Here is a 14,252-nt window from a genome sequence, read left to right as displayed (position 1 = left end):
TCTGCTTATGAAATAAAGTCTGCACTACATATCCTTCATGTTAAAGCGCTTCCTTTTCAAGGTTTTAAAAACTTGTCTCTAAAGTGATGCGTTATTTTACGATTGAATCCCTCCAGTTATTTATTTTGTTTATATTCTGACTATTTTGATTTAAAATGACAGGCTGTTTAAAGAAATAAAAGGTTATTAAAATCATCTCAGCTTGAACTAATTTCTCCCTTTTGAAAATAAGAGAAAGTGTAAAGTGTGTGCTCATCATGAGCATATTTTTGAGCCCACTGCCACAACACACTGTTTCCCCCTCTAATCCCACAAAATAACACATGCCACATTGACAATTACTCATTCAACGAGCTAGCCTGCCTGGTTGAGGGCTAATTGGATCATGACAGGCAATGTTCAGTCCAACTTCTTCCGTTCCTTCACAATAACAAAGCCCTAACTGAATGAGCCAGCCTCTGAGCCTCGTATGGCGGCTAAATGATTCGCTCAATTACTTCCAACTGGGACCACAAACCATATTAGACGCAAAACAGACGGCCGCAAACATGAAAGGCAACTTTGGGGATATTTAAATACCAAGAAACAAACACTTAATTTGCCATTATTGCATTAGCGTGGCAGCTAATTGACAGCAGTGCGTGCGGCTGCCTCGGCCTGCAGTGTCCGACGGTGACCGTTCACCTCACTAATGTGCGCTGCAGTGCGTACACTTGACAAAATATTAACAAGGTTACAGTGGAGCAAGGTCATCTGGAATGTTCTCAGCTCTGAGGACAAGGCTCTGGTTCAGCTGGTGATGCAGGTGATGTTTAGGCCACGTGCAGGGACATCAATAAAGGAGAAACAAAACAGTGCACGCACACAAGGTCAGTCCCAAAAAACTTTGAGCTGCGTTGGCACAATCTATGACATGAGAGCTGTCCCAGTTCCTCACGCAGACAGTCAAAACCTTGTGGAGTTTTTTTTTTACCCTGCGTGTGCCGCTGTGTATTTATTTTTTATAAGGCACAAAGATTCTGTTTTCAGATCTAATCAAAGCCAAACAACATGGCAGCACGGCGGCGAGGCATTCCTGTGTGTTGAAACGCTGCTGAGCGCAAACAGCAAAGTGAAGGAGCCTTATGCATGTAAATGATCCATTCATTTTCTTAATCACAGATGTGAACCATAGGAAACCCGATGCTGCCCGCACCTACAGCCTGTGGTGAGCTACTTGTTTGTATGCATGATCACATGTGGTATGGTGAGAGTTTCACCTCTCTCTATCTGTCAGTCATCCAAGTCACCGTCTCTCCGTTCACATACAGGCTTATGCATATGGAGCTGCCGCTTGTCTGAGGCTACGGCATGATACTGTCGTCTCCAGGATTTGTTATGTGTGAACTCACCTCATTTGTGTCTGTGCTGTGTGAAGGAACTGAGTGAAGGATCTAATACTAAAGGCCTCTCTTGCATGTGATGGTGGTTATTATATGTAAGCAACAGAAAGCATTGTGTTTATAAACAGAAGATCATTAGCCAATATGATCTGTGAGGTAACTAACAAAAGGAGGAATTGTGACTCCTTCATTCTTCTGTCTTTCTTTATTTCTCTCTTTCTATTTTGATGTTAACAATTAATAATGTCATATTAAGTATTTAGAAATGATTACAATGGCTTTTAAATGCAACTTGAGGCTAGTTAGAACATGTTTTGTGTCCAAATATTCGGTTCTCAAGGTTAATTTATTATTTATTAACAATCTCTACCCAGAAATTGTCGCAACCACCTAAAAAAATAGAGTTTTTTTGCAGTGCACTTCTTAACTGTCCTTGTGTATTTTAGAATAAATAAAACAAAACAAGTCATAGAAGATGCAATACTGCACTTTAGGTGTATTTTACTATTGAAAACCACTAAAACCACTAATCAATGTAGTGCATCAATGAAGAGATGTTTTGAATGGTAAATAAACAGTAAATGGACTGTACTTGTATAGCGCCTTTTTAGTCTTCCGACCACTCAAAGTGCTTTTTACACTATGGATCACATTCACCTATTCACACACATTCATACGCTGAATGTGTACAGGGGCTACCATGCAAGGTCTCAACCTGCCCATCAGAGGGAATCTAACACATTCACACACTGATAGTACAGCCATCGGGAGCAATTTGGGGTTAAGTATCTTGCCCAAGGACACATTGACATACAGACTGGAGGAGCCGGGAATCGAACCGCCAATCTTCCGATTAGCGGACGACCTGCTCTACCTCCTGAACCACAGCCACCCCTGAAGAAATGCATCTTTCTATTTTGCTCTCTACATGCAATATATGTTATTTGTCACTATCCAGCATATATATATATATATTACATTTACTATAGTTAAAAAAAACCCTCAAACACAGAAAATGTACATCTGATCTTTGACAAACCTACGTGACCTCTGTCCTACGTGACCTACGTACCCTGGCATGGGTCCATTCTTGGCCAGGTTGTACACTTGTCTCGGATTCAGAAGATACTGGAACTTTCTGTAAATCCTACAGGAGTGAAGATAAAAAAGATTAAAAAAAAAAAAAAAAAAACATCTGTCCACAACATAAAAACAACAAACAGAAACTCACAGTGTAAACATCAGACATATGATATCACAGATTTAGGCTCAAAAGGCCTGGATTTTGTGTCAGATCTTGTCAGACCAACATCCAACAACATCAGAGCGTGACAAGGCAGTGGACTGGGCAGCGGGGTGGGACATACCCAAAGTCCCCTTGAGGAGAAACCATTAGAAAGACTAATTCATTTTAATTTCAATTTCATTATATCAACTGGCTGAAGTCATATTTTGATCTCATAATTTAAACAAATGAGGGCCGGCGTAATAAGGAGTGAATGAATATGTTTCAGTAATAACCCAATTAGCCCTGGGTTAAAGAAGGGGGACCAGCCAGAGACGTGACAGCTAGGAGGGTGTCTGAGGAGAGGAGTGTGTGGGGGGGGCGTGTATGTGAGCTGATGGTGGAGGCGACCAGCGCTTTAGGTAAATGTTATTGTGTTTTTATTTGACTAAGTAAGCCTAAAGCACTTGGCAGCCAGAGGCCATGCTGCAGCCTTCCCTCTGCGGCTCAGGAGCCGGGATTTAGAGGCCTCTTGTAGCATGTTGAGACAGATTGTGTACTTACCTCTCTCCCTGCTTCCCCCCGCTCTTCGGATTGACAAACACTAGCAGAGGATGAGTGCCCTCTATTGTTGTGATCTGAATGGGAGATGTCAAAACAAACCGTTGGTGTTGGGAGACTGCGGGATGCTTCACAGGAATTCACTTTCAAGCCACATCCCTCAAACATTTTATCACGTATATATACAACACTTCCAAGCAGTGCCTGTCATCTGATTCATTTTAATAATAATAATAATAATAATAAATAACACATTTAATTTGTACCACACTTTTCATTCATAGTGAAACTCAAAGTGCTACAGTATAAATAACACTTTATGGTTTTCCTGTTTCATTGCAGAGATGCACAAGTGGTACCTGGCTATGGCAAGGTGTGGGTGCTCCCTATTCCTTTGCCTGATTCTTCTTCCAAATTGAATCTTGTGTTAATTATAATATCTAATTATAGGAGGAGAGCAGTGATAAAGTCACCTGAAATATATTTTAAAGCCAATATCTCTGAAAATAAATCACATCAAATGTTCCCTGCGTGTTATTCATTTTGATGACCTGATCTAGTAAATTTAAAACAAACAACAAATCCCATGAAAAATTCAAGCCAATAATTCATTAGTCAGTCTCTCAATACTGTCAGAGTTTCCTACCCCCGTCTGTGGCACTCAGCCCTAAACCCGCTGGTTCCTCCTCAAGACATAAGTCATTGAAAACAGGCCGCAAATACATAGTTTTACTTTATAAAAAGGCTCATTAATTTCCTCAAACATCTGGGCACTGTGTTTTTTAGTAAATGTAACTCAAACAGGAGTAAACAGTGCAGTTTGTTGGGGACTATTTTCTACTGCAGAATAATACACATTTAGCGAACTAACTTGTGTATACAGCAGCAGGTAGTATACCTTGGATTGATTCAAAACAAACTACAAGTGACCATGCTCATGGTTAAGAAGGAACATCCAGTTCAACGTAATGGCTTATTGATGTGTTTTTAGTAGTTTTGGACAATAATGTAGCTTTATGGCACAGATTGTTGACAGTTGCCAATTGTACTTTAACAATTCATCACACTGACTAAATAATAATATAAATCATCAGGTTTTTCCTCCGGTTTTGACTAAAAATTTATCAGACATTAGGTTTTTTTTTCTTTTAAGTTGTGGTGGTGAATGATTTTACAGCAGATGCAGATTGTTCTTCAGGTTTCAGTAACCGGACAACCCCTGGATGTACAGTACAGTACAGTAAAACAATCCATCTATCTACAATAACAGTCAATCAATACTCTTAACCTGATAACTCATGATTCACAATTCAGTCGCAATAGTAATTTGTTACTACTTCCTAATTGGCGAGGCAGTTTGTCTCGTGTGACGTGGGAAAGGTTTTTTCCAGATTCTGTGGATAGACAGAGCCCGCGGTGCCGGAGGCCAAGCTCACAAAGCGTCACATAAACAAGCTCTAATCCAGCGGCCCCTGTTTGAATTGCCCTTCCTGCAGTTAGTCTGAAACAACTCGCCCAGTGCTCTCCCTGACACAGATGAAGCGCTTAACTCCCCCTGTCTGCTATCCCAGCAGGCCAAGGGTGAATTAATGAGCTCCCTGTCCAGTCTAGAGTGATCCATTACTTCCTGTAATTATAAATAATAATCTTGATTATTATGCTGGTTAGCCGGCGAGAGGCATAGATGGATGTGCCTGGGATATGATTCATCATATTTCTCTCCCAGCCACGCGTAGACGAGCAGTCGCCACAGACGGCGGCAGGTTTCCATCGCCAGCATGCTGGCTGACAGATATTAGAGAGGATCAGGCTGGACTGGGCTCTGCTGTATGATACTGATTATCAGCAGGGCCTGCCGAGCACCATCATATGTCCCAAGACCAACTGCAGAGGTTCATTTCAAAACATATTACCATTTGAGAAAACAATTATGCATGCATACTCTCTTAAAATGGGTATTACTTACTAATAAAGTTGTGAGTCATTTTACAACTAGCGCTTACACAATAGATTTACAAATGAAGAATTGAGAGATGCTATCTCATGAGAATCTCATGAAATACATCCAGCTTGTTTATTGATTTGGAAACTGGAAAAACTCATCCACAGTTGTAATTTTCCATAAAAATATGGTTGAAATGGTTTCAAAAATCCAATTCTGTTGCAGTTCTGCCATTTCCCCAAACTACAGTTTATTATCACTGAGTTCAGTATGTTGAAAAAAAAGTAGATTAAGTTTGGTTAGATGAACGATCGCTGTATGTATCTATACTGCAAATCAAAGCAGGAGAACACCACGCTGAGGTTAAAGAGACTCAGATTTGAGTTGTACCTGCAGTCCTTGGCCATCCACTGTGACTGAGTTGGCTCTCTGCATCTTCCCTCGGCCCGTCTGGCTGGACCGAGAGTCTTTCCTCAGCGTTGACTGCCTTTCCTGGGGTCAAAGGTCAAACAGCAAGGTTGTTAAAAAAACCCATATTTTAGTTTCATTCCAAAAAGGTGATGTCCCACTATTAGGGAAATGTGACTTCTATTTTTGAGAGATATGACAAGTTATGAGACAAATTTAAAACATGTTATGGTACTTTAATAACATTCTTATTGCTTTTACTTTATTTGGATCCTTTGGAGAACTAAAATTGCTGATAACTGGATATAACAGTTGTCTTAACCTGTTTATGTCATTGTTTTGTATTTTTCTCTGACCGCTTTTAGGTCAACAAAATAATAAATAAATACATTTTTAAAAAGAATTAAAAAGAACTTTACTCCTGGCAGCATGAGGACGGCTTTGAAATCCGTAAATCAGTGACGCTTCATTTTACTGGGCTGTAATTTCCTAGTAATTTTCCAGAAAGTTACCTTGAAAGAATTATTGAATCTGGTACTAATTATAGGAAAAATGAAGACACTGTTCTGAGACAACTGTTTTAATTATAGTTGAGTTTATGGTTTAGTTCATAAGCAGATGTTAATTTCCTCTGTTTAAACAAAACATGCAGAAAATATACTGTAATTGAAATAAATAAAATATAGAAAAATCCAAATAAATGAACAAAAAAAGTTTAGACTTTCCTCTTGGTGTCTTGGGGGGATGTTGGGGCAACTGGTTTAATGTTTTTATGCTGCCATGCCTCATCTGCCATGACAAAGAGTGTCTCAGTGTCTCAGTGAGATGTTTCTTAATTTATAAGATACAAGGCTTTTACAATAGGCGTTGCAATGATGACACAAAGAAGTTTTAGAGATAATGAACAATTTCAAGTGTATTTTTCCCTGGAATAAACTTGTACGATTTTGAAGATAAACACCTGAAAAAAAATCAAGCTTTTGCCATTTCAGAGCTCAGTAGGGGAACACAGGCTGATGATTGCATCCTCAAATAACACTGTGCCAAACAAGGTCAGACTCCCTCTGCCACGGGACCGCTGACCATTGAGGAGTGAAGACTTACCAGGACAATGGGGCAGATTGAGTTGGGGGGCAGGATATGATCCTTCAGGGGTCCACAGTCACACTCAGGTTTCACATGGGAGGCACACTTGTTATGGAGCTGGAGGAGGTGGCACCCATCATTAACAGCCAACTTGTGTCAATAACAGAACATGTTTAACTGTACATTTTCAGGTGTATGCTCAGGATTTATTTGCATTACATGTGTCATTGCCTCCGTTTTATTTTCTATTAACTTGCAACCACAAACAAGTGTTTTCTGGGTGTAAATTGGTGGAATGACTTGTGAGTTATCAGAGGTGCAAAAACGAAACCCTAAACAACAAGAAGCAGTGGGAATATAATGAGGAGGTGGCTGCCTCTCCTCGGGTGGCGGCTTACCGTGATTTGACACCACACACAGTGGAGCCCAGTCAGGCCCTGGTAACACTTAATGGTTTTGTGACACTTGTCACACTTGGTGGGGCAGTTCCCTTCCACCCAGAAATGATGCATTACCTGTGGAGAGAGCGAGAGACAGCATACAGGGAGTGAAAGAAGTGAGAAAAGAAACATGGTGCAGAAAAACAAGATACATACAAGGACACAAGTGACACAACAATTAAAGAAAGCAAGGGAGAGAAAACAAGCAAGAGAGAAAGAAGGAGAAAAAAAGACACAGAAGAGAACAAGAAAGAAAGATAGAATGAGGCCAAACAAATGATGCTGTCTGTGTTTGTGTCTTTAAACCAGGCTTATCCTTGTAATTAGCAATGCTTTGTAGCAGATTGAGTTGTTTAAATTCCATTAGAGGAAGAGAAACCCTCGTCCTAAGCTCCATGGAGCATCGCTGATCCAAGCGTGCTCACTAGTAAACACTCCAATTGGACGCACCTCTGTGTTTTTCTTGGATTTGACATAGGTTTTGATGCAAGACGGCGGAGCACGAGCCACGCAGCGCTCGTGGACTGTGTACTTGCAGACTGGGAAAGGAAAAAAAAAAGAATCATTTTAAGACCAGGAAAACAGCAAACACAGAGGAGAGAAAACAGACTTTTCATACAGTTATAAGTGTTATACACAAGGGTTTGAGTAACGTGTTTGTGAGAGCTGTACTGAAGGTGTTAGTTGCCAATATTTTGTGAAAAACAGAGCAAGCTGGAAAGCTTCTGTAGAGAGTGTAGAGTTGGGCACTTTGTGGGAAAAAGGAAAATTGACAGTGAGGTTGAAATACATGCAGGTTTTATTGTTTCAAAATAAGAAGAAACATAGAATAAAGGATGTTTAGCCAGTTGTAGAGTGGCTCTTTTTTCCTGAGTTGATATTTTGTTGTGATCCTTCCGTTATCAGAATTGTTTCCCATTCACAATTGTGTCCAGTTGAAAAAGCCTCTGAAACAAACTTTCACGGGACGCTAAAACTCATGACTAAATGCCAGGCTGATTATATATTTGTTTAAGGCCAGGTGGAAAATAAGACTCCATTGTTTTATGTAAATTTGATCACAAAGTAACATCCATCATTCCGTCACTGCAACGCATGACCAGACAATACTTCCCCAGTATATTGTATTGTATCTGTACAAATCAATGCATTTGTAAAAACCCTTAATGGTAAGTGAATTACTCACATGAGCAACAGAGTCCCTGCTTCCCCAGTCCAATTAGCATGTTGAGACACAGGTTACAGTAGGCTGGCTTGTTGAAGTGCTTCAGTCTCCACACATGTTGCCCGTCATCTTTAACATTCTGCAGTAAGAGAAATAGACCAAATGATTAATTGTATGGTTGATTGACTGAGTGAGAAATTGATTGAGTGCTTTGTTAATTTATTTCATATTGTGGTGGGAGAATCATCAGTGATTGATTTATTTGTCTATAAATTGATTGTTTTTTTTTTAAAACTTTTATTCTACTTTTGTCACTTCCAGACATGTGGTCCAAATACAGTAAAGACAGTAAAGGTGCAGCTGTATTTCCTTTGCAGTAATATTCATTCATAAAAAAAAAAAGATTTCTGGTAGGGATTTCTACTGAAGCTGGTCAAATGCTTCCATCTAGTGGACAACTTATGAACTGCAGAGAAAACTGATGCTCTCATTAGTTTGGGGGTGCAAAGCAACAGTATGGATGGACACACGTTTATGAATGATTGGGGGGTGTGTGATCTGTTATGAGATCAGTTATGAAATGTAACTGTTTTAATAATGATGAGGAATATTTGTGGAATAGAGAATAATCACTGGCTTTAGTCTTTTTCAGATAATCAAGTACAGCACGTCCCAGATTCACATTTTGAAATTTTAGTAATTTAGCTGACACTGTGAATCACAGTCATTTACAATGAGTCAGAGCCATTAGATAATAGATGTAAAACTACTCCTGTGACCAGAGTGATTAGCATAATCATCTCGCAGAAGAGAAATGGAATGAATTGAAAGAAGGTAAAAAGAGCTGAGGAGAGACTGAGACTGATACTAAATTTACACTTTCAGGATGCGAGATAAGATTTCTTCATTTTGGGGGTGCCACTGAAATAAAAACAGCTTAGAACCACCAAAATACCTGTTCTAAAATAGCAATATGTGTCAAGTTCAAGTTATTAATAGTTGTTTTATTTACAGAAAAAAAGGAATATTAAACCAAACCAGGTTGACTGAACATCCTTCTCACTGTCAGCACAACACTTTACCCTTAGTTTCACTCACTATTAGCACCTGCAGCTGTTGGATTTAGAGTCCACAGGGGAAGCTTCAGGTTAAAGGACCAGTGTGTAGGATTTAGCGACATCTAGAGGCAAGGTTGCTGATTGCATCTAACTAATCCGCCCCTTTCCAGTGTGTAGAAGAATCTATGGTGGCCTTGAAACTGGAGAAAAACGCGAAAAACACAAAAAACAAGTAAGTCCATCTCTAGAGCCAGTGTTTGCTTTGTCCATTCTGGGCTACTGTAGAAACATGGCAGTGCAACATGGTGGACTCCGTTGAAGAGGACCCGCTCCCTATGTAGATATAAAGGGCTCATTCTAAGGTAACAAAAACAAAACGATTCTTATTTTCAGATGATTATGCACTAATGAAACATACTTATGAATATTATATTTCTGCCAAGTCTGTTCAGCTAGATGCCACTAAATTCTACACACTGGACCTTTAAGTGCCTTCCTCAAAGGCATACTGTACAGTACAACAGCTGTTAAGGAAGGAGAGAAATTCACACATTTCTCCCCTGTGATGTTTGTCCAGGTGATTCAGGTAATTTAACTTTTTGACCTAAAGTTAGTTACTAAGTATTAGACGAATTTTAAGCCTCAATGCCGGTCTGTCAGTCCACCACTTTGGACCAGACTGAAATCAACATCTATTGGATGGATTGTCATGTAATTTAGTACAAACATTCATGATGCCCAGAAGATGAATCCCACTGATTTTGGTGGTCCTTGACTTTTCCCCTAGCGCCACCATGAGCTTGACATTTGTATTTTTGAGTGAAAAAGTGACTTTAGCTTTGTTAATGGTAATTTTGATAATGTTATGTTATTGTTAAATGGCTACAACATAAGGAAGTTGATGTACAAATTTTGATATACTAGTTGATATGAGTATGTACATCTACTCCTGTTTGACTATATATGTATTAGTTTAATGCCTTTGTCACTCTGATGAAGACACATTGGTGTAAAACTAGCTGTAAATCAATCAGTGTCCACCAGGCTACAAAATGCTTTATTTCCTGGTTCCAACAAGAGCATTGACTCAAATCACTAGCATATTCAAGTGGTCTCTGTGCTCTCACTGTCTCCAGGCCGAGCAGAACCAGCAGTGGGATGGTGGTCATTCCTCCCTGGATCCACTCCTCCAGTGATACTGTGCCATCGTGGTCATAGTCAATCTCCCGCATCATTTCCTGGAGGATCTATGAATTAAAACAAATGTCAGAAGAGAAGACATTTACAGCTCTTAACATCAATAGTGGTTTGCAGATTGAAGCAATTTTGGCTTCACATGGAGTTGAGAAAAATAATTTGGAGGAGGTCACACTTTTATGAGACCTGAAAATTGTGTTTTTCATTTGAGAAAACAATTTGACCACCAGGTCCATTTAGTAGCTATTCTGAACCTTTCAACTTGTGTATTTTTTAATCCACATATGATTATAATCTTTGTGAATAAAAGTCATCATTTTTTTTAATGTTAAAATTTTACCCTTCATTCATTCCTGTTTGCAAATGTTACACTTATATTTCCATTTGAATTGTTGGGTGAAAACATTTCTCAGTATTTCTCAACATTTCTAAAGTAGAGGGAAAACATCTGGTAACAATTGTCACACATCACAGAATATTATTTTAATTTAATTTATCACAGGTTTCTGTTAACTGGGTAAAATTTCTTTCTTACTGGTTTCAGTTCAGTAACATCCCATTCCAGGTACTCTGCCACATGCATCATCTGGGAGATAATGTGCTCCAGCTCCTGCAGTGAGACCACAGACAGTCATTACAGGCACAAAAATACTGTATTTACCTTTCGGTATATTGCAGCCTTACAAGCTGATGTCGCTAAATGTCTTTGGCGTGAATAGACTGATAAACAGCGTGTAATAGCAGGTTGGGAATGTCATTCTTCCGCACAGAAGAGTTGGAGAGAGAAAACAAAGGCAGCGTGGGAGGCGCTGCAAGGCTGATGGTTTAATTACAATGGTTGCTTTTTTGGGGGGCAGAGGGGTGTGACATTATTATCAAGTGGCGGACTGAATCACTATGATGCACTTTGGACTTCTTTACAGCAATATGTTGAGTATCAGTAATGGAGTATGAGTGTTTCATCTCAAAACGAGACTCCACACATTTCTAAAAAATGACTAGTTGTTTTTTTATTTATTCTAAAATCTACAATACAATTTAGGTCACACTGAATTGGCACAGCTCCCTTTTTTCTATGCTCTCTGTCCTCTCTTTATTACTCTTTCTATCGCTGCTGCTCTCCCTCCCCCAGCCAATAATGGGATACTAATAATGGGTTCCATTACACAGCCTCTCCACCCACCCCACCCTTGGCCTATCTCTATTAACCCTCCAAATCAAACCCTTTCTATACATACCGTATACACATAAACACCAGTGCTCTTTCATTCATAAATATACTGTACCCAAAATTATTTCCTCATTCTTGTTTTCTCTGTTGTTATCTTTCCCTTTCATTCATCCATTCATATACAGTATTTGTACCATGTTTTGAGGTATCCCTGTACATAATGAGGGCCTACTGACTACATGTTTATATTTTTTACCCATAAAGTACTTGATAAGATATGATAAGGATGGGTAGATAGATAGATAGATAGATAGATAGATAGATAGATAGATAGATAGACAGATAGACACCTTGATATATAGATAGGTATGTAGGTCATATAAACATTTTACCTATTCATAAATCTGTAACAAGTATTTTAATTGTCAGTGTAGAGCAAATTTAAAACATTTAGTATATATTGGATACTCAATATTATTGGGCAGCTCTATAGTATAATATATATAATATATTATCTATAGTTGTCTGTGTTTTGTTAATTGATTAATTGATGTTTTATGCAAAAAAAGTGTAAATGTAATAAAGTAAAAAATAGTAGTTTAGCAGAAGTAATATAAAATGGAAACACTCATGTAAACAAACACACACACACAAGAATGCCCTCCCTGAAAACTCTTTGTAACTGTCTTGGTGTTGATTCTTCTGACTTAAATGTTGACTTAAAAAAAACCCCAAAAAACTCTTGAGTACACTCATCAAAGTATAAAATGACACATTAGTTAACTGAAATCTTTTGCGCATGAAAACGCTGACATATTTGGGTATGGGATCAGTTACACTTTTGAACAATGAGAATTCAGGTAAACAAATATAGTTTAGGAGGACAAATATTTACCGAGCTGTCCAAAGACCCGTTTCCATCTGTGTCATAGAGGCGAAACATAACTGTGGAGACAAAAACAAAATGTCAAGCCACAGTATTAACAGTCTGTACTCTACATCCTTCTCAATGTTTGAAGTGAACATTAAAAGTTACACTACACAGCAGTTATTGGCAGCAGAAACCTCTGCACTCACTGCTCAGTAAATCAGCTTTTTTCTCTGTATGAATGTCACTGTGTACTTCACTGCATGCAAAAACCACATATCAGCACTTGTAAGCATCTGAATGCTGCAACTTTAAGTGTCCCCCAATTACTACTCAGCAGTGTCACCATGGAAACAGACAGCTCCCACATCATCGGCATCATGATTGGCTCTTGTGCTTCCATCATGACCAATACGTAAACACCCACAAGTCTGAATGTAACAGAATCGTGACAACAACAACAACAACATGACCTGGTTGCAGATCACTTCCATACTAATGGCTATAGATAGAAGTGCTCTAACCCACCGCTGCCTCTCTTCCACCCCCGCTCTGGCCTCCATGTGTAGTGCGGTTGAGGTGCAGCAGTGGGAGGGTGCTGACATCATAAGGAGTTGACGTCAGATAGTGGTCCGTCATGCCACTAACGAGGCGTTAATTGTCAGTTTCCTGAGAGGGTGTGACCTTTTTCGGGCAAAGGGAGAGGGAAGTGATGCTGTTATCCGGTGTTGGGTGTTGGGTGTTGGGTGGAGGTTGATAGTGTCACAAGGAGGTGATTGTGGTGACCCAAAGAAGCCCCAAAAAGGCAATAAAGTGCAAAAGTTGATGGGATTTGTTGTTACTTTTGCCTGCAGTACAAATGGATTGGACAGAGAAACATCTCATGGACTGTTCCCAGGAAAGGAAAATCTCTTAAATCATTTTTATGAATTAGAATGAGACAAAGTTCCACAGTACAGTAGTTCTAGCCAAAACCAGTAGTTTCCAGATAAGTTCTGGTTAATTTATTGTTTTTTCGTGTGAAATGATGGCTTTTTATAGTAATAATAATATACTTACTTGAAATTGAAGCTCTGAACAAATTGTGACCTTTTTTATGCAGGCAGCCCAATATTAATAGACATATTACTGTATTACAACAGTGAAAACATATTTTCCCAATAGTGTGAAAATTAGTCGGCAGAGTTTGGACTTAATTTATGGTTGATTTCTTTGTTGGGCTTAGATAAAGCTGTAGATAAGCATCAAAAACAAATGTGTGTACAAGTGAAACTCAGTTGTAAATATAGATAATGTTTAATGCCTTGATAGTTAAATATCAACACTAGCTTATGAAGATTGATTTTTTACTGTGAAGTACAGATTTTGACTGGATATCAATATACATTGTAAGTCTTTCTCTAAGTTACTGACTTGTTCTGTTTTAACTGTTGCCACCTTCCTTTTTGGATTTTCCTCTCTTGACTTCTATAGAGTATATACTGTATCCTCAGTTTATTTTTCCCTCCATATTTAATGGCTTATTAAACCTAATGACTTACTTGTTTTGTTTTGTTTTGGGGTGTTTTGAAACATTTCTAATTATTGTTATTACAGTAAAACATTTTTGTGAATGTGACAAGACATATTTGTTGAAAACATAAGGTATTTTAAGGTCAGTCTTTTTCACACTGACACATCATCCTCTCAAAGCTATTTTCCTGTGAGATTTCTCTTTCTGCAATGAGGCAATACGTTGGACTGTGACAA

The 14,252-nt window shown here is 38.8% G+C and overlaps 1 protein-coding gene across 2 annotated transcripts in view; it reads right to left on the bottom strand.

Moving 5' to 3' along the window:
* The window catches only part of dgkb (diacylglycerol kinase, beta), an 80,220-nt gene that overhangs the window by 47,040 nt on the left and 18,928 nt on the right, over positions 1–14,252 (bottom strand). For both annotated transcript variants that reach the window (XM_067600626.1, XM_067600627.1), the window contains 10 exons: positions 12,531–12,580; positions 11,000–11,074; positions 10,395–10,514; positions 8,231–8,348; positions 7,495–7,583; positions 7,003–7,119; positions 6,623–6,721; positions 5,501–5,602; positions 3,172–3,245; positions 2,455–2,529 (listed from right to left, as the gene is read on the bottom strand). In XM_067600626.1, coding sequence (XP_067456727.1) covers positions 2,455–2,529; positions 3,172–3,245; positions 5,501–5,602; positions 6,623–6,721; positions 7,003–7,119; positions 7,495–7,583; positions 8,231–8,348; positions 10,395–10,514; positions 11,000–11,074; positions 12,531–12,580 — 919 coding nt within the window. The remainder of the gene's footprint in view (positions 1–2,454; positions 2,530–3,171; positions 3,246–5,500; positions 5,603–6,622; positions 6,722–7,002; positions 7,120–7,494; positions 7,584–8,230; positions 8,349–10,394; positions 10,515–10,999; positions 11,075–12,530; positions 12,581–14,252) is intronic.

Source organism: Thunnus thynnus, chromosome 10 (genome assembly GCF_963924715.1).
Source record: "Thunnus thynnus chromosome 10, fThuThy2.1, whole genome shotgun sequence".
NCBI classification, from domain to species: domain Eukaryota; kingdom Metazoa; phylum Chordata; class Actinopteri; order Scombriformes; family Scombridae; genus Thunnus; species Thunnus thynnus.
The sequence above is the reverse complement of the archived record's forward strand: the minus strand, read 5'-3'. Positions and strand labels throughout refer to the sequence as shown.